We start from the raw sequence: 19,909 nt of genomic DNA on the forward strand, positions 1-19,909 counted from the left end.
CATTCAAAACAAGTTACTAGGAGCTTATATAAACAAAATCTGTTGTATTTGTATAGCATATTATTTAATACAGCTTTGTCTATTATTCATGATGTTCCATCTCTTGCAGTGTTATGGCCAATATTCTGCTCTCCAGGTAAATATTCGTTAGACTAATTTGTGTCCCTACCATGTTTATCTGTCAATTTAGCAGAATGAATTTTCAAAGAGGTAAACTAGGCTTCAAATTGAATTCCAGCGGTCTGTGTGTGCCGAGAAGAGGCATCAATGTAATTCTAAGCAAGAAATGTGAAGAACGTTACAGTCTGAAAGAAAGCTGGCTACTGAGTATGTCAAAGTCTGATATAATTGGATACTTGTCGTTTAAAGTGTACATACTATTATTATAATGTTCTGTTCCCTATTTGACTTTCAGCTCCAATGAGCAGAGTCCTAAATACATTGGGGGGAATTAACAAAACATGATACAGGCACAAACTCCCTGAAACTGAGCAAAGGGAGCAGATCCTGCTCCTAATTAACACACCTATTCTGACTAACCTGTATACAACAGATCTGTATTGTTTGCGTGTCACATTTGAACAGCCCATTGACTTGAATGGGCTTCCCTTTGCATATTTGTTGCCCGAATTGAAGCTCCTTCTCCTTTTCGGGCCACAAGCTTAATTTTTTTTTCTGAGATTGCAGCACGATCCTGATGTGCGACATTCACAGCAGAAAAACATCGCGTTTGGGGTGACAGTGAAGGATAACGGCACCTAATTGTGTGCCAGGCGTTGTGCTGCAATTGCTATGTGACTTAGACTCTGCAGTGATTCTGCAAATCGCAAGATGTGAACGGGGCCTAATACTCACCTAGGTGGATGCAGCAACAATCCGATGCTGCAACTGTCGCCTGCTGGATCTGCATTGGGAACGATCCTATACTGCAACTGTCCCCCGTCGGCTCTGCACTTGGAACTGAGCGATCAAACACTGCTCACTGGAGCACCGGGCTGGGGAGTTAGCGGCTGGCTCAGTCTCCCAGCGGATGAGCTGAGAGACTGAGACAGGAGCTGGTCAGGCATCTGGGCGGATCCTGACAATATGGTCAGGATCTTTCCAGAGCCTGGACTGGCTCTCAGCGGGAAGTAGGATTTAGCTGTCGACTGAAAACGGGTCATAGGAGCGCACTCCTAACTTTGACCATACTTCTCCTTTAACATAAGTTAGGACATTATCAATTTTTATTATCCATAAGAAGCCATTTGGACAGCATTTCCGTTTCCATTCCCTATATAAATGATAAATGGTTCAATAGCTTTTCTTGATCTCGGTCTTGATTTGGGGCTGGAGTCTCTCTACGTGTTTCATGACATCTCAGTCACTTCCTCAGGAGATAAAGAAATATAAAAATATCTTGCTTTTTGCTGGTTTTTACATATATCATTACAACATCACAGCAGGCAGTGTGTATGCTCAGACCATATAGGCCATATAGTTGGGTGGGAGAGCTTCAGGAGGGACAAAAACAGAGGTCCATACAGTACCACAGAGATAAACAGTATTCTTGGGCATTACATTTGAAAGGACTCCAATACAGCATGTGTTGGCAGGCTATTAAAATGCACATAAATGTAGAGTGGAATAAATAAGGAATACAAAGAAGAGTGATCTCAATCGATGCTGATTTGCCTTATACTGGGGGTCAGCAACCTTATATCGCGATCTACCAGATCACGGCCAGGTGACTGGTAGATAACAATTTGGGCTTGTTGACCCGCCATCCTAGAGCATCAAACAGAGTGCAATGCAGAGGGACTACTAGTAAAGTTGGAGGTTTAGTAGGGAGCAAGAGCTGCATAAGCCGATGCCTCCTCTGCAGTGCTGGCTCCTGTCCCATGCGGAGTGATACCAACTGCACTCCACCTCTTATATCTGCTAGTGGTCTCCAGAGTGGTGCCAGCAGCAGGAAAGAAGAGATCTTCAGGTCAGTGTGAAGCAATACACTGGACATAATAGTATAGGGCTGCTTTCACACTGATCTGCTGCGGTTTACCCACACCTTGGGTGCAGTGCAGTGTACCTTCAACTTTCCTGCAGGTTTGCTGCGCTTTACCATAGACTCCTATTATATCCAGTGAGTTTGGTGCACTTTCTGAAAAAGCACCCCTAGGGCCCTAAGGGTGCCACTGTCAAATGCAACTAAGGGCTCATTCATAAGTAAAGCAGGAAATGCTGGCCCTCTGAAAAATGATTTGAGTGTGTTTAACAGGTGGTGAGGAAGCGATATGTTGCCTCCTCACCACCCAATTTAAAAATTTAAACCCATGATTGCCATGCAATGCACACGACTGCAAAACAGTAGTATGGCAATTAGAGGTTTAAATCAGGTGTGCGGAGCTGACACTGTGCCTGGTGATCTTTGACTTCCCCCATGTTGTTCAGTTAGATCTCCACCTCTTTAAGGTTGCCTACCCTTGCCTTATACTGTCCCTCTCGTATGTATTTAATTTCGGGTACTTATATAGTGCTGTCAATATACACAGCGCTTTACATATATATTGTGTGTTCACATCAGTCCCTGCGCTCAAGGAGCTTACAATCTAAGGTCCGTAATTCACATTCATACATATACATACTATGGCCAATTTAGACAAGAGCTAGTTAACCTACCAGCATATCTCTGGATTGTGGAAGGAAACCACGCAGGCACAGGGAAAACATGCAAACTCCATACAGGTAGTGCCATGGCTGGGATTCAATCCAACGATCCTAGTGCTGCTATGTGGAAGTGCTAACCACTTAGCCACTGTGCTGCCCATAAATCACTAGCTTTACTTACTGTCCCTGGTTTAGTTTAATATGTAAACCCAACATTTGATATTCCTGCTATGTGCAATGCTGTACCATGTACTTGTATGAAAAAATATCCTGTTCTCTTTGTATTGCTTCCTCTGTGTGAAATTTCTGGTGTTCTTGCCAGTCTCTCTGCTTTCCTATTAAAAACTGACCACACTAAGCAGGAGAACACAGCATGGTCAGTTCTCTAGCTGTGCTGGAACTCAGCCTGTTTTCTCCTACAAATGATCAGACCTGTACTGACACCCCCCCCCACACACACACACACACAGCTATTCACTGGGAAGACCAGTGTGCTGCTGTTTCACTCTCCCCCCAGCTCTTATGCATCTGAGAACAGGGGCTATGTGATCACTTACAAAAAAAGAGGAAATAAGATATTTATAATGCTTTTTGTATCTATACACAAATATGCTGCCTTTCATTTCTATTTTAAACTGTATGTGTTGTTTTATAAGGTGAGGGTTTACAATCACTTTAACACACAATGAATTAGAAATAGGCACCGATCATTAAAGGCTTTTCATGACTCCATAATGATGGTCCTTGTATGCAACAATCAATCCAGCAGCTGTCCCAAGTGTTGCAGAACATATAAACCATAATATATGGTTCCTTGCATCTCCTGCACACTGGACATTTTTACAGCTGCTGTTTTTGGCATGGGGCATTTTATTCTGCAGCCAGTAAACTCCCCAGCATGTTATCCTATGTGTCCATGAACACATAAGCTTTTATCAGCATATTTTGTCAGGGGCGTTTTCAGGCTGGAAAAAACCCTGAACTATTGTGTTTGAAGAGGAGTTGTTCAGCTGTAAAAAACACTAAAAAAAACATGGCTATCCAGTGTTTATGAGCATTATTGGACAACGCCATTTTTTTACAGTAAATTCCTATATTTCCCAGTGTGCTTCGCTGCTCTTGCTTTCCTTGTCTTACCTGTGCTATGTGCAAGCAGGAAATGTCCTTTGCTGCCTCATTGTCTCAGTTGACTGAACTGTGCGCAAACAGGAAATTCCTTTTATGAACATTTGCCAATGTCCTTTGCTGCCTCATTGTCTCAGATGACTGAACTGTGTGCAAACAGGAAATTCCTTTTATGAAGATTTGCCAATATCCTTTGCTGCCTCATTGTCTCAGCTGACTGAACTGTGCACAAACAGGAAATTCCTTTTATGAACATTTGCCAATGTCCTTTACTGCCTCATTGTCTCAGATGACTGAACTGTGCTCAAACAGGAAATTCCTTTTATGAACATCTGTCAATGTCCTTTGCTGCCTCATTGTCTCAGATGACTGAACTGTGCGCAAACAGGAAATTCCTTTTATGAACATTTGCCAATGTCCTTTGCTGCCTCATTGTCTCAGATGACTGAACTGTGCGCAAACAGGAAATTCCTTTTATGAACATCTGTCAATGTCCTTAGCTGCCTCATTGTCTCAGATGACTGAACTTTGCGCAAACAGGAAATTCCTTTTATGAACATCTGTCAATGTCCTTAGCTGCCTCATTATCTCAGATGACTGAACTTTGCGCAAACAGGAAATTCCTTTTATGGACATCTGTCAATGTCCTTAGCTGCCTCATTGTCTCAGATGACTGAACTTTGCGCAAACAGGAAATTCCTTTTATGAACATTTGCCAATGTCCTTCGCTGCCTCATTGTCTCAGCTAGCAGAACTGTATGCAAACAGGAAATTCCTTTTATGAACATTTGCCAATGTCTTTCGCTGCCTCACTGTCTCAGCTAGCAGAACTCTGTGTAAACAGGAAATTCCTTTTGTTAACATGTGTCAATGTCCTTTGCTGCCTCATTGTCTCAGCTGACTGAACTGTGTGCAAACAGGAAATTCTTTTTATGAACATTTGCCAATGTCCTTCGCTGCCTCATTGTCTCAGCTAGCAGAACTGTGTGCAAACAGGAAATTCCTTTTATGAACATTTGCCAATGTCCTTCGCTGCCTCATTGTCTCAGCTAGCAGAACTGTGTGTAAACAGGAAATTCCTTTTGTGAACATGTGTCAATGTCCTTTGCTGCCTCATTGTCTCAGCTGACTGAACTGTGTGCAAAAGGTACATTCCTTTTATGAACATTTGCCAATGTCCATTGCTGCCTCATTGTCTCAGCTAGCAGAACTGTGTGCAAACAGGAAATTCCTTTTATGAACATTTGCCAATGTCCTTTGCTGCTTCATTGTCTCAGCTAGCAGAACTGTGTGTAAACAGGAAATTCCTTTTATGAACATTTGCCAATGTCCTTTGCTGCTTCATTGTCTCAGCTAGCAGAACTGTGTGCAAACAGGAAATTCCTTTTATGGACATATGGAGAAGGGTCCAGAAGTGTCATTGACGGCTGCTTCTCTCCTCCAGCTATCTCTGTCTCCACACCATCCTTAACAGAATCAGTAGCATAGCCTCATCAATTCTCTGCATTACAGTTTCCATAATGGACGCAGCAAGAAAAAGAAAGATAGCTCCTGAACAACACAGTGCTCTCTCTGCTCTGAAAATGGAGACTAAACAACTACACAACGGGGTGTATTTACTAAAACGGGTTCACTCAGAATCTGGTGCACTTCTGCATGGAAGCCAATCAGCTTCCAAGTTGTATTGCTAAGGCTGGCCATACACTATACAATTGTCTTACAGTTTTCTGCCCAATTTCTGCTCAATTTCCTTTAGATTTACCTTCAACTATGTAGTGGAAGGACCTGCCTAATTGGATACAATTGAAAGTGTTGTTTAGGTTTGACCTCATATTATATGGTTTTTGGTAAATCTAAAGCAACATTCTCAAGAAAATTGTATAATGTATGGCCAGCCTAAAGCTGAATTGAACAAGCTGAGGTTAAAGCTGATTGGCTACCATGCACAGGTGCACCAGTTTCTGAGTGAACCAGCTTTAGTAAATCTCTCCCAATGACTAGTTAGAGATGCAGTTATAGAAGAGATGGGGGTTACAAATGCAGAGAGGTGATTTCATGCTAAAAATGCTAATGAAAAAAATTGTCAAAAAGCTGAAAAACGCATGTTTTTAACACGGCAATGCTACTGGTCTGCTCTGTACACTGAATTCTGCAAACAAGCTGGATGTACAGTAAATAAATCCCATTATATACTGGCATCAGCCTGTGATGAGAGCTTTCTAAGTACAGGGAAAGAAAATGCAGAGTTAATTTGTTAAATTTGCAAAGCTGTTTGATGTCCTTGGAAATATTAAAAAAGCTAATGCATTTTAAAAAGTGCAATTTTCCCTTACGATAATAGATGGCAGCACATAAAATAAAGGCATAAAGGAGTCTTTTTAATAACATGGAGTAATAATGAACTGTATCGGGGACTGCCCACTGTGCAGTTAATTGAAGTCAGTAACTGGCTACTATTAGTTACAGCACAAGTTCCGCCTGCTTTAAATACGCTTTGTCATATTCAGACTGTATTATTAAAATGCATTCTCCGCATGTACTTCACAAAACTCTTAACACAAAATACATTAAATAAACTTTAATAAAATCCAGCAAATAATAGAAAACTAATGCTTTAGACTGTCACCACAGGTAAAGCTTTTTATTTTCTCAAGGATCTTCTCAGAGGTAGCAATCAATAGCGTTTTAAGAAAATACAATTATTTCTAATCAGGAGCCAAGAGAAAAATCCATTCGGAGAAAGGGCCAAGCATGAGGGTTAAGAATGCATCATTCGGGGGTATACAGAAGGCTCAGCATGGGGTATATCAACCCCTGGAGTTTCTGGGTTTAAGCCAACTCTATTAATAGTGGCCTCCATTAATATAAGACCCATAATGCAAAATTATAGAGGACTGCAAAGCGCAGCTGGGTTCAAAACACAATTAACCTGTCGGGGTGCTCTGCAATCAGAGCAACCCACTAACTACTCTCACAGTACGAAAGTATGAAAATCGCTGCCTTAAAAAAGGACAAAGCTGTTGTGGCTTAATAGGATTTTCATTTTGTAATCACAGGTTCACAGATGATCTGACAGTCAGCATTATGCAATGGGCTTGATTGACATAGCTAACACGCCGGGATAAGAAAACTTATTTTTAAAAAAGTGACAGTTATTTTCAGTTGAGTCCAAGATTTTAAAATGACAGTCACATGGCTAAAAATAAGATAGCTGACCTTGTGTTGAAGCAGAACAACAGACCAAAATACTTGCCTCTGCTTTAATGGTTTGATGCCTGTGAGGTCCTCCACTGGCATCTTCTCCCTGGCTTCCTCTGGGTAGTTAGTTGACCTTGTGTTAAAGCGGAGCTCCAACTAAAAGGGGAAGTTCCGCTTTAAGGACTACTCCCCAGCTCCCCATTAAGAATTGACACCTTTGGGGAACGGGGGGGGAGGGGGTACCCGAATATGACAAGTACCCCCTCCTACTTCCACTGCGATCACCCAAGCGGTCGGAAGCAGAAGTTGCCCCCCCCCCCCCTGTAGTCTTCTGGGACACATGACAGGTCGAAGAAGACTACGGGGCCATTCAGAAAGCGCAGCACTTCTCACGCATGCGCAGTGGGCACCCGGCTGTGAAGCCACCCACACTGAAGATGCCGGCGCCAGGGAGAGAAGACAGCCGGTGAAACCAGCGGTGGTGAAGACATTGTTGGACCGAGGAACAAGTAAGTGGCTGTATTTTAAGAGTCAGCAGCTACAGTTTTTGTAGCTGCTGACTTCTATTTATTTTTTTTCAGGTACCCGCTCCCACTTCCGGTCCGATCGCCTAGGCCAGGGAAAGGAAACCTGTGGCTCTCTAGCTGTTGTGGAACTAAATTTCCCATGAGGCATTGCAACATTACAAAACTGACAGTACAGCTATGACTTGCAGAGGCATGATGGAACTTGTAGTCCTGCAACAGCTGGAGAGCCGCAGGTTTCCTTTCCCTGGCCTAGGCGAAGCGGAAGGTGTCCTCCTTCCCTCCCTTCCTATAGTCTTTTGGGACACGTGACAAGTCCCAGAAGACTACGGGACCATTCATGAAGCACAGCACTACTCGCGCATGCGCAGTGGGTACCCGGCTGTGAAGCCTCAAGCTATCACAGCCGGGTGCCCACACTGAAGATGCCGGCCTCCTGGAATACAGGACGGACGGTGAAACGGGCTGCAGGGGACACACCGCGGGACAGGTAAGTGTCTGTGTTTTAAAAGTCAGCAGCTACAGTTTTTGTAGCTGCTGACTTTTTTTTTTTGACAGGTGAGTGGAACTCCGCTTTAAAGATGAACTGCTTTAAAGAGTCTGATGCCTGCAAGGTCCCTCAACGACATCTTCTTCCTGACTTCTTCTGGGTGCCAGGATTCAGCCATCTTGCTTTGCCGATGCGGGATGACGTCATTCCCGCACATGCATAGCAGTGCAGTCATCTTGGCACACAGGAACTGTGCCAGAATATAAAATGAGTATGCACAGCCCAGTGTTTGTTCTACAAAAGACTGTCAGCAGGCAGGTAGGTTTATTTTTTTTACATCCTAATTTTCAGGACAAGTTTTCAGGGTGTACCCCCATATTCAAGATCCAAGCAGTACTACTGAAAATTTGGATGTTAGTACAAATATAAAATATATCATGGACAGTATTTGATTGTCTCTGTGACTTTTGTCCAGTTAAGTTACCAAAATTGCTTATCCTACCCTATGACATCTGCCACAGGGTGATAGGGGGTACCACTGGTCCTCCTGTAGGACATACAGGGGGGGCCCAGACAGTAGGGGGATTGGTGCATTGGGGCAATTACAGAACAATGCCCTGTGCAGCTCTCAGCAGCTGAAAGCCAGTTTCTCCCCCTCTCCCTCCCAGCTTTCAGCTGTTCCCCACCACATCTCCCCCCTGTGCTGCCCACATCTTATCCCCCCATGTAACACGTCCAAGTCCCCCAGCAGCACTGTCGGCTTCCCTTTCCCACTGGCTGCTGCAGGTACACCGGGGGATGGAGAGTGGGGGAAGGGGCCAGTAAATATGCAATTTTTTGTCTCCTATTTCTGAATGGACAAAGTAAGTGATCAGTACTGGTCGTTCCTGTGTCCATTCATAACCAAAACATAGTAAACTGTGTTTACTATACTTTAGTTTAAAGCGGAGTTCCACCTGAAAAAAATAAATAGAAGTAAGCAGGTACAAAAACTGTAGCTGCTGACTCTTAAAATACAGCCACTTACTTCTTCCTTGGTCCAGCATTGTCCTCACCACTGCTGGTTTACCGGCCGTCTTCTCTCCCTGGCGCCGGCATCTTCAGTGTGGGCAGCTTCACAGCCGGGTGCCCACTGTGCATGCACGAGAAGCGCTTTGCTTTGTGAATGGCCCCGTAGTCTTCTGGGACCTGTCACGTGTCCCAGAAGACTACGGGGGAGGGAGGACAACTTCTGCTTCCGATTGCCTAGGCCAGTGGTGGGCAACCTTTTTTTTCAACTGAGCCAAATCTCGCCAAAACCACGATTGAAATTTATTTTGAGAGCCACATTTTTAAAACTGAAAATACATCTCCCATATAGTAATTCATCCCCCATAGTAATTCATCCCCCATATAGTAATTCATCCCCCATATAGTAATTCATCCCCCATAGAGTAATTCATCCCCCATAGAGTAATTCATCCCCCATATAGTAATTCATCCCCCATATAGTAATTCATCCCCCATATAGCAATTCATCCCCCATATAGCAATTCATCCCCCATAGCAATTCATCCCCCATATAGTAATTCATCCCCCATAGTAATTCATCCCCCATATAGTAATTCATCCCCCATATAGTAATTCATCCCCCATAGTAATTCATCCCCCATATTAATTCATCCCCCATAGTAATTCATCCCCCCATAGTAATTCATCCCCCCATAGTAATTCATCCCCCATAGTAATTCATCCCCCATATAGTAATTCATCCCCCATATAGTAATTCATCCCCCATAGTAATTCATCCCCCATATTAATTCATCCCCCATAGTAATTCATCCCCCCATAGTAATTCATCCCCCCATAGTAATTCATCCCCCATAGTAATTCATCCCCCATATAGTAATTCATCCCCCCATAGTAATTCATCCCCCATAGTAATTCATCCCCCATATAGTAATTCATCCCCCATATAGTAATTCATCCCCCATATAGTAATTCATCCCCCATAGTAATTCATCCCCCATATAGTAATTCATCCCCCATATAGTAATTCATCCCCCATAGTAATTCATCCCCCATATAGTAATTCATCTCCCATATAGTAATTCATCCCCCATATAGTAAGTCCCCCATATAGTAAGTCCCCCATATAGTAAGTCCCCCCCCATATAGTAATTCATCCCCCATATAGTAATTCATCCCCCATAGTAATTCATCCCCCATATTAATTCATCCCCCATAGTAATTCATCCCCCCATAGTAATTCATCCCCCCATAGTAATTCATCCCCCATAGTAATTCATCCCCCATATAGTAATTCATCCCCCCATAGTAATTCATCCCCCATAGTAATTCATCCCCCATATAGTAATTCATCCCCCATATAGTAATTCATCCCCCATAGTAATTCATCCCCCATATAGTAATTCATCCCCCATATAGTAATTCATCCCCCATAGTAATTCATCCCCCATATAGTAATTCATCTCCCATATAGTAATTCATCCCCCATATAGTAAGTCCCCCATATAGTAAGTCCCCCATATAGTAAGTCCCCCCCCATATAGTAATTCATCCCCCATATAGTAAGTCCCCCCCCATATAGTAAGTCCCCCCATATAGTAAGTCCCCCATATAGTAATTCATCCCCCATATAGTAAGTCCCCCCTGTGTCAATTCACTTACCTTTGCTCCGCACGTTCCTCTCGTCGTGCTTCCCGCGCCGTTCTGGTCTTCAGGGCGGACTGTGAGAGGAGAGGAGTTCGTCACGCTGCCCCGCCTACATCCTGGCTGCCCCGCCTACATCCTGACAGCTGCAGAGTCCTGACTTTTGGGGCGGCCGCCCGAGAGGAGGGAGGGGAGCGGGCGGCCGTCCGAGAGGAGGGAGGGCAGGTGAGGGGAGGTGAGGGGAGGTGAGGGGGCGGCCGCCCGGCACACGCCCGTCCGAGAGGAGGGAGGGGAGGGAGAGGAGGGAGAGGAGGGAGAGGAGGGAGGGGAGGGAGAGGAGGGAGGGGAGGGAGGGGAGCGGGCGCCCGGCACACAGAAGAGCCGCATTTAAGCTTGTAAAGAGCCGCATGTGGCTCGCGAGCCGCGGCTTGCCGACCACTGGCCTAGGCAATCGCAGTGGAAGTAGGAGGGGGTACCTGTCATATTCGGGTACCCCCTCCCCCTCGCTCCCCAAAGGTGCCAATCCTTAATGAGGAGCGGGGAACAGAGGCTTAAAGGGAATCTTCCCCTTTTGGGTGGAACTCTGTTTTAAGAATGAACAGAAGCCTCTGTCTCCTGTTCATTCAAATTCAGTGCAGCTGAGGCTGCAGAGAAAGGAACTGAATAATCAGTTTCCTCAATTCAATTCTCTGTATCAGGTGAGATGTCAGGGGTCTGTTTAGACTCCTGATGTTTTACCCAAGCACCCCCCCCCCCACACACACACACACACACACACACAGCGTTGTAAGAAAAAATTGTAAGAAAAAAAAATCAGATTGTAAAAAAAAAAGTTTTTAAATTGTAAAAAAAATATTTAAAAAATGTAATTTAAAAAAAATGAAAGGCTCACTCACACAGGTTCTCTGGCCCATACAGTGTGAATGAGCAGTTTGTTTGTGTGGCTGACGATGTCTGTCACTCTATGAAAATGCAGCGGCTGTATGATCACAACTGCAGGTCCTAATTTGATAAGTGTGCAGGTGTGGGTGAGTGAGTTGCCCCAAATTTACAATGTCTTGTGCTTTGTTTAGGGCCACACACCTTCATCCACATGCCATAGGCTGCCTACACACAGCAATAGCCACATTTAAAGAGAAACACTGATTCACACTGTACAGGCCCCACTACATATGCGAATATTTACACAGAGAACTTTATTTATTAACTTAATTCAGATTTAGCAGGAATTTTGTAAGATATGTTATGCTGGTGTCCACTGATAATGGTTTTAGTGTATTTTTAGTAAAAATATCCTTTTGATATTTTCAGGTGGGACCCTGTCAGGTACGGGGCCCCATATTTTCTATCAGCAGCTCTGTCTGCCACAGTCCCAGATGAAGTCTTACTATAACAATGTATATTTTACATTTCACAGTACAATGCCATAGGTGGCTCTTTTAAAGACGTTCATTATGCTCTCCTGATTTTTCAAAAGATGCAGAAATGCCAGGATTTTTTTTTAAGGGGTAAATAATCCAGAACTATACCATACAGAAGAACATAAAAAATTTTGTTTCTACTCACCATTCTTATCGGCTCGACGGAATATCTAAAAAAAAACAAAAAAAAGAAGACAAAGTTGGCATTAGCATTGGCATACACAACTAAAACACACAAAAAAAGTAGTTTGTGCATCCTCCCTTGGTCCAAAAGTGTTTAATTAATTATATTGCAGCTTACCAATTCTTAGATGTGATTGCTGCATGGGTTTTCTTTTTTTAGGCATTCTTTCTTCTATTTTCATCTGGTGATTCAGCCAGCAACTCTGTTTTCAGAAGCTCAAGCTCACCAGCAGAATGTATCAGTTTACATGGATAGGGCAATCCATTTAACACTGGCAGGGGTGATTAAAATGTCCAGATTTATCTATTGTAAAACCTTTATCCCAAATGGGAAAAAAACAGTTTGCTGTAACTGAATATAAAGTGTTAGCTATAGTTTGGCTTCAGTTTTCTTATTATATTCAAATCTGCTATTACATTTAACAGCCTCACCCCCTAGACTGACAATGCTGTTGTCTGCTGTGTCCTGTCTGCTGTGTCCTGTACTCATTTCTCCAGAGTGGTGTCTCATAAGTACAAGAGGTGTGTTCCTGGCCAGATCACCAGGTGAAAACAGAGGGGAAAAAAGCCAAAGAAGAGAAAACCGATGCAGCCACCACATCTAATGATTGGTAGACTAAAATATAATACATATCAAGTCTTCGGTTTAATACCACTTAAAATCAGGTACACAGCAGTAACCTGGCAGCAAGGTACAGTTGCAAGAAAAAGTATGTGAACCCCTTGGGATTACGTGAAGTTTTGCATGAATTGGGCATAAAATGTGCTCTGAACGTCATCTAAGTCACAACAATAGAAGAACACAGTCTGCTGAACATAATACTACACAAACATTAGATGTTGCCATGGTTTAATTGCACATAACATGTAAACATTCACAGTGCAGGGAGGAAAAAGTATGTGAGGCCCTAGCTTAATGACTTTTCCCAGAGCTAATTGGAGCCAGGAGTGAGCCAACCTTGACTCCAATCAGTGTGATGATATTGGATGTGTTGCTGACAGCTGTCCTGCCCTTAAAAAACACACACCTGTTTTGGGTTTACTGGTTTCAAGAAGCACTGTCTGATGTGAACCAAGCTCTCAGAAGACCTACGATCAAGAATTGTTGACTTGCATGAAGCTGGAAAGGGTAAGACAGACTGTCTACAAATGGAGAAAGTTTAGCACTGTTGCTACTCTCCCTAGGCGTGGTCGTCTTGTAAAAATGACTGCAAGAGCACAGCGCACAATGCTGCATGAGGTAAAGAAGAATCCCAGAGTGTCAGCTAAAGACCTACAGAAATCTCTGGCACATGCTAACATTTTTGTTGACACATCTACAATAAGGAAAACATTAAACAAGAATGGAGTACATGGGAGGACACCACGGAGGAAGCCATTGCTGTCCAAAAAGAATATTGCAGCACGTTTGAAGTTTGCAAAAGGGCACCTGGCTGTTCCACAGCACTACTGGCAAATATACTGTGGACAGATGAAACCAAGATTGAGTTGTTTGGGAAGAACACACAACACTATGTGTGGAGAAAAAAAGGCCCAGCACACCAACATCAAAACCTCATCCCCACTGTAAAACATGGCGGAGGGAGCATCATGGTTTGGGGCTGCTTTGCTGCCTCAGGGCCTGGACGGATTGTTGTCATTGATGGGAAAATGAATTCCAGAGTTTATCAAGACATTTTGCAGGAAAACGTACGACCATCTGTCCGCCAACTGAAGCTCCGCAGTGGATGGGTGATGCAACAGGACAATGACCCAAAGTATACAAGTAATTCAACAAAACAATGGCTGCAACAGCACAGAATACGCCTCCTGGAGTGGCCCAGTCAGAGTCCTGACCTCAACCCGATTGAAATGCTGTGGCATGACCTTAAGAGAGCGATTCACACCAGACATCCCAAGAATATTGCTACACTGAAACAGTTTTGTGAAGAGGAGTGGTCCAAAATGACTCCAGATCGTTGTGCAGGTCTGATCTGCAACTACAGGAAACGTTTGGTTGAGGTTATTGCTGCCAAAGGAGGGTCAACCAGTTATTAAGTCCAAAGGTTCACATACTTTTTCCTCCCTGCACTGTGAATGTTTACATGTTATGTGCAAATAAACCATGGCAACATCTAATGTTTGTGTAGTATTATGTTCAGCAGACTGTGTTCTTCTATTGTTGTGACTTAGATGACATTCAGAGCACATTTTATGCCCAATTCACGCAAAACTCCACATAATCCCAAGGGGTTCACATACTTTTTCTTGCAACTGTATGTACTGTGATGTCTGGGATCCCATTACCTTCTCCTTAAAACCTATTTTCTGCCTGTTTACCTGAAGTTTTTTATCAGGGCCATAAATGTTTAAAGAGAAGTATGGTGTCTAGTTGTAATAATAATAAAAAAGAGCAAATCAATCAATACAAAGTAGCTTAAAACAGCCTGAACCCTGTGAAAACCGCAGACATTTACAACATGCTTTCAGAACATTCTTACTGACCAGAGGTATTTATAATGCTGAATAGGTGCTCCAGCCTTATGATGCTGACTAAGGAGAAGGCATAGTAGAGACTGCAGTGGATGAGAGGCCTAGCACTACAACAGAACACAATCATTGCCTGCCAGGAGTTCTAGGCTATCTCTGGCTACCAGCACCAAGCACACAGCTCTGTGTCAGTATCAGTTAGAGAGAGACTGTCCAAAAGTGGGCAATTTTTGATGGGCTCTCTTACTGGAAAGTGTAGAATCTGTCATGAAAGCACAGTATAAAAAGCCCAACTCCGGGCAAAAAAGTTTGTTTTCCCATACAGTGGGGCTGTGTTTGCACTGCATGGGTCAACTGCTCGTTTTTTCTAGGGGTGAGCAAAAAGTTTATACTCACTAAATCCCTCAATCCTCCAGAAAAAGGCACCCCCCCCCCCCCCCCACGGTCCAGCAGTGGATTGTTCTTGATCTATGGAGCTTGCTCTGGGTGTGATGATGTCAGGAACAGTCCACTTTTCAAGACCAGTGGAGCACGGGGTTGCCAGACAGCTGGGTGGATAAAAATCAATGTTTTTTTAAAAAAAATCAAAAAAATCTGATTTTTTTTATTTAAATCGGATTTTTTTGATTTAAATCGGATTTTTTTAAATAAAATGCTTTTTGAGGAAAATATATTACCATCCAAAGGTTATTCCATCATGAAATAAAGATTAGTTTTTTAATTATGTAGAATAAGGCTGTATATGTTTAATTTTTTTGGTAAATAAATTCCATGAATCCATTCACAATGTCATGCTCTTCCAGAGGTTTTTGTAAGATTATTGGGCAGTTTCTCTGCCTACAAGATATTATCACAGATGATTGGTTTACTTTTGCAGTTCTCAAAACTGAATTTGACTCAGCGGAGATCACATGCCTCTTCTTCACAGCAAAAATGTTATAACATGAACAGAGTTAAGAAAAAGACCTTCATCCTAACTTCTACAAACCTATGAATACAGAATCAACCCCTTCAGTGCTACGTTTCAAGAAGTTCAGTGAATAGAAGAGAAACAATATTTTTCTGATTGTTTGGAGTGGAAAAGATCTGCACAAGAAGAAAGTGAAACTAAGTGTGAGGAGGAAGGGGCTGACAGTCTAAGTTTCTTAAAATATATATATTTTGTTTAGCCAAATTAGTTAACAAACATGGATGTTTGTTTAACCTCTTGCCGTCCGCCTGCTGTTTACAAACGGCAGGGCGGTGGCAGTTCAGGGGCGGGTTGCCGTTCATAAACGGCACCCACCTTTTCTAGCTGTGCGCGCTCCCTGGGAGCGCGCAGCACTGCGCGTCGGTGCCCGCTGTGTCCGGACACAGTGAAACACCGATCGTCGGACGGGACCTTTGTACGAGGTCCCGATCATGTGATCACTGATTGGCCAATCAGTGATCACATGCAAAGTAGTAAGCAAGATGTCACTTGTGACATCATTGCTTACTACGTGTGAAATCTGTGAATGATCACAGAGGTCACATGGTACAAGGCTATTCACAACAGCCTTGTACCATGTGACAAGCTGTGACCAATCACAGCTCACTCAGTACTTCTCAATGACTGCAAGAATGCACACAGAGAGAAAGAGAAATGATTGCTTTTACATCCTATATGGGTGTAAAAGCAATCAGTGTAAAAAAAAAAAAAAAAAAAAAAAAATCTTCATCACCCCCCAAAAGTAGTACAGTGTCACCATGGTGACACTGTACTGCTAGGGTGACAGTATGTAAAAAAAAAATAAAAAATAATAATATAAAAAAAATAAAATAAAAATGTAAAAAAAAATGTTTAAAAATTATCATTTTTGGTTATAAACTAATTTGGATTTTTTTTTTTACTAAAAAAATAACGGAATAAATTTTGGCCAATATTTATGATGAAATATTATTTGCAAAATTTTATTTAAAAAAACACTTTTTTTCAAAATTTTTGGACATTTTCATTTACATAGAAAAAAAAAAAATCCCAGCGGTGAATAAATACCACCAAAATAAAGCTTTATCTGTCTCAAACAAATGGTAAAAAATTCATGTGCGTACAGTATTGCATGACCGCGCAATTGTCATTCAAAGTGTGATAGCGCTGAAAGCTGAAAATTGCCCTGGACAGGAAGGGGGTAAAAGTGTCCGGACAGGAAGTGGTTAACCTCCCTGGCGGTATGATTATTTCAGATTTTTGGTGCTGAAAGCGGTACCATTTTTTTGCATGGAAATATGTATTTTTTTTATTGTAGGCTGTAATTTTTAGGAAAAACTCACTGAAATCTGTCCGAACAAGAGTCTAGTAAACATCCCGGGTATGATAAAATTTGAAACACAAAATCATAAATTATAATTTAATATATAATCATAAAAATAATATAAAAATAATAAAAAATTTAATTCAATAATATAATCAAACCAAAAACACTGAAATGTGAAATAGAGCACCAAGTTCGCACATTGCTGAGCTCAGTCGCAAAATCGTTTTCAGTTTCTGATGACGAATTTCCCCCACGAATCATTATCACTCAATTCTGCAAGTGGTTCTGATTTACTATCGCTGTTCTCTAGCTGATCTAAACCGCTTTTGACCTAAAGGGACACTTTTTGGACGCCATGGACATTTCTCAGTTTCCAGGCAGAAAGAACAGACAAAATGCAGGCAGGGCGCAGTACAAAGCACTAGGGACAATATGTATGTGAAATAGGTTGAAACAGCAATGTTTTACTGTGTAAAATGTAAAAAAAAAAATATGACATTTTTTAAAATTTTTAAATTTCCCGCCGCCGGCGGCGGCGGCGCCCGTACGTCCCGACGTCACAGGGACAGGACACAGAAGCCGGATGCCGGCATCGGCCGGAGGAGATGGCCGGGGACGCTGCAGGGGACACATCGTGGGAGCGCAGGGTAAGGTAAGTGAAGAACACATGCCGGAGCAGCGCCGCATGGTATTCCCGAGTGTAGCTCGGGGTTACCGCTTTTGGTACTGAAATGTTACCCCGAGCTACACTCGGGAATACCGCCAGGGAGGTTAAGCAAATACCATATGCTAGAATGTTATTGTTTCAGTTGAATAAATCTATTTAAATTGTTATTATTAAGGTAATGATTATTTTTCTCCTTCCTAAGTACAACAGAAAAGTTGTCCAAATATGAATGATTAACCTATTAAACTGGGGATAAAAAACTAATATGAAAAGTTGTTATTCTAAAAATCTTCATCTACTTGCATATTAAAGTTATACCAGCAAGAATTAGTCTTTATGTAGAAAACTAGGATTTAAATCAAGCCTTACTGACTAGTGATTTAAATCGTGATTTAAATCAGTTTGATTTAAATCAAATCCACCCTGCCATGTACACAGGCCTTTAGCAGAATTTAGGAGCTGCTGCGGTTAGGTTAAACCTCCCTCTCCTGAACGCAGAAGAATCGCGTTCAGGATAGAAGCGTTTTGATTCCCGGCTGCGGGAAAACACAAAGTGTGGCAAAATTGCTCTCCCACAGCCAGCAGTCAGGGTAGGCTCGTGTACACGGAGCCTTACAGAATGGAAGAGCAAACTCCTTGGGCCACTCCTCCTTCACAGTCCAAACAGTCTAGAGGTAGGTTGGTGGCCAAGCTGCATTACCAAACTGCAGTAAGAAAAATTCAGGTAACAAACCTAGCTATGTTGTTTGCATAATCTACAAGACTAATTATGAATCCATTGGCAGGTAAATTGTTTCCATATAAGTACTTCTATTTGTTATTAAAGCGGAGTTCCAGTTGTTTTTGTGTTTAGTAAAAGTCAGTAGCTACAAAAAATGTAGCTGCTGACTTAACGCACAATCACCTGTCCCAGGATTCAGTGATGTGCTCACCCACGCCGTTCCTTCTCTCCCTCTTCTCTCCCCGGGGTCGGCATCTCAACTGTGGGCATCCGGTTGTGACAGCTTGTGGCTTCACACCTGGGTGCCCACTGCGCATGTGTGTATCGTGCTGTGCTTCCTGATTGGTCCAGCAGTCTTCTGGGACCTGTGAAGTGTCCCAGAAGACTGCGGGGTGGAAGGAGGGGAGCTGAACTTCTGGCTCAGTTCACCGCGGCAAACTGAGCCGGAAGTGGGAGTGGATACCTGTCAATACCAGGTATCTGCTCCCCCCCAAAAAGTGCCAAATGTGGCAGTGGAGGGGGGGAAGGAGGCAGACCAGCGGAGCACCCACTTTTGGGTGGAGCTCCACTGTAAGGGAATTCCCTGGGGATAAAAAAACTAATATGAAAAGTTGGTTTTCTAAAAATCTTCATCTACTTGCATATTAAAGTTATACCAGCAAGAATTAGTCTTTATGTAGAAAACTAGGATTTAAATCAAGCCTTACTGACTAGTGATTTAAATCGTGATTTAAATCAGTTTCATTTAAATCAAATCCACCCTGCCGGACAGGTCTTGCGCTGGGAGGATCGGAGGATCAGGTAAGCATATCTCTGCTCTCCTCTCCCCTAGAAAAAACGAACAGTAACCCATGCAGTGCAGGCACGGCTCCACTGCACGGGAAAAAAAATGTTTTTGGGTTGTAGATATTTCTTTTTGAAAATGAAGACTGTATACAATAAAAACGTGACACAAAAATATAATTATATATATTTATAAATAAATGTAAAAAAATTTTGGTTTCCCATAAACGTACATGTCACAAAACATAGAGAACTCAAACAGAGCATATGATAAAACCGCATGTTAAACAGAGGTATCACAGCTTTCTTGTAAAGGTCAAGTTTGCTCCTATCCCATCAACTCTGCTGAGCCTACCTATTGGTAGGTACATCACAATAACAGACCAATAGGAAAACTTTAGGGTGTAGAAGGGTGTGGTGAAGTGTTACAGGAAAAGAAAAGATTTGCATATATATATATATATATATATATATATATTTTCAGCTGCCTATATCTATGGATATACTTGTCCTTTTGCCATTAGTTTTCACTGATGCTAACCTCTGCTTACACATTTATTTATCATATGTTTACTTTAAATCCCAATTGAACCCTCTGTATTTATTACTGTAATGCATTCAGGCTGCATATATACTAATAAATATACGGTTCTTTTAGTTTGTGTCTACTTGTTACAGCAAGGGTTAAAATACACTGACAAAAAGACTTTAGAGCATGGAACTGCCTGAATGCAAATGTAAGTCCCACATTGACATC

General features: G+C 42.4%; 1 protein-coding gene across 3 annotated transcripts in view; it reads right to left on the minus strand.

Annotated features, from left to right (window-relative positions):
- The window catches only part of NECAB2 (N-terminal EF-hand calcium binding protein 2), a 355,097-nt gene that overhangs the window by 279,617 nt on the left and 55,571 nt on the right, over positions 1 to 19,909 (minus strand). For all 3 annotated transcript variants that reach the window (XR_016315375.1, XM_089692863.1, XM_089692862.1), the window contains exon 2: positions 12,199 to 12,223. Coding sequence is in view for 2 of the 3 variants with exons in the window: in XM_089692863.1 (XP_089548989.1) it covers positions 12,199 to 12,223 (25 nt within the window). In the remaining variant the exon portion in view is untranslated. The remainder of the gene's footprint in view (positions 1 to 12,198; positions 12,224 to 19,909) is intronic.

This window comes from Staurois parvus, unplaced genomic scaffold (assembly GCF_062004578.1).
Source record: "Staurois parvus isolate SC_StPar_1 unplaced genomic scaffold, SC_StPar_1.0 ptg000607l, whole genome shotgun sequence".
NCBI classification, from domain to species: domain Eukaryota; kingdom Metazoa; phylum Chordata; class Amphibia; order Anura; family Ranidae; genus Staurois; species Staurois parvus.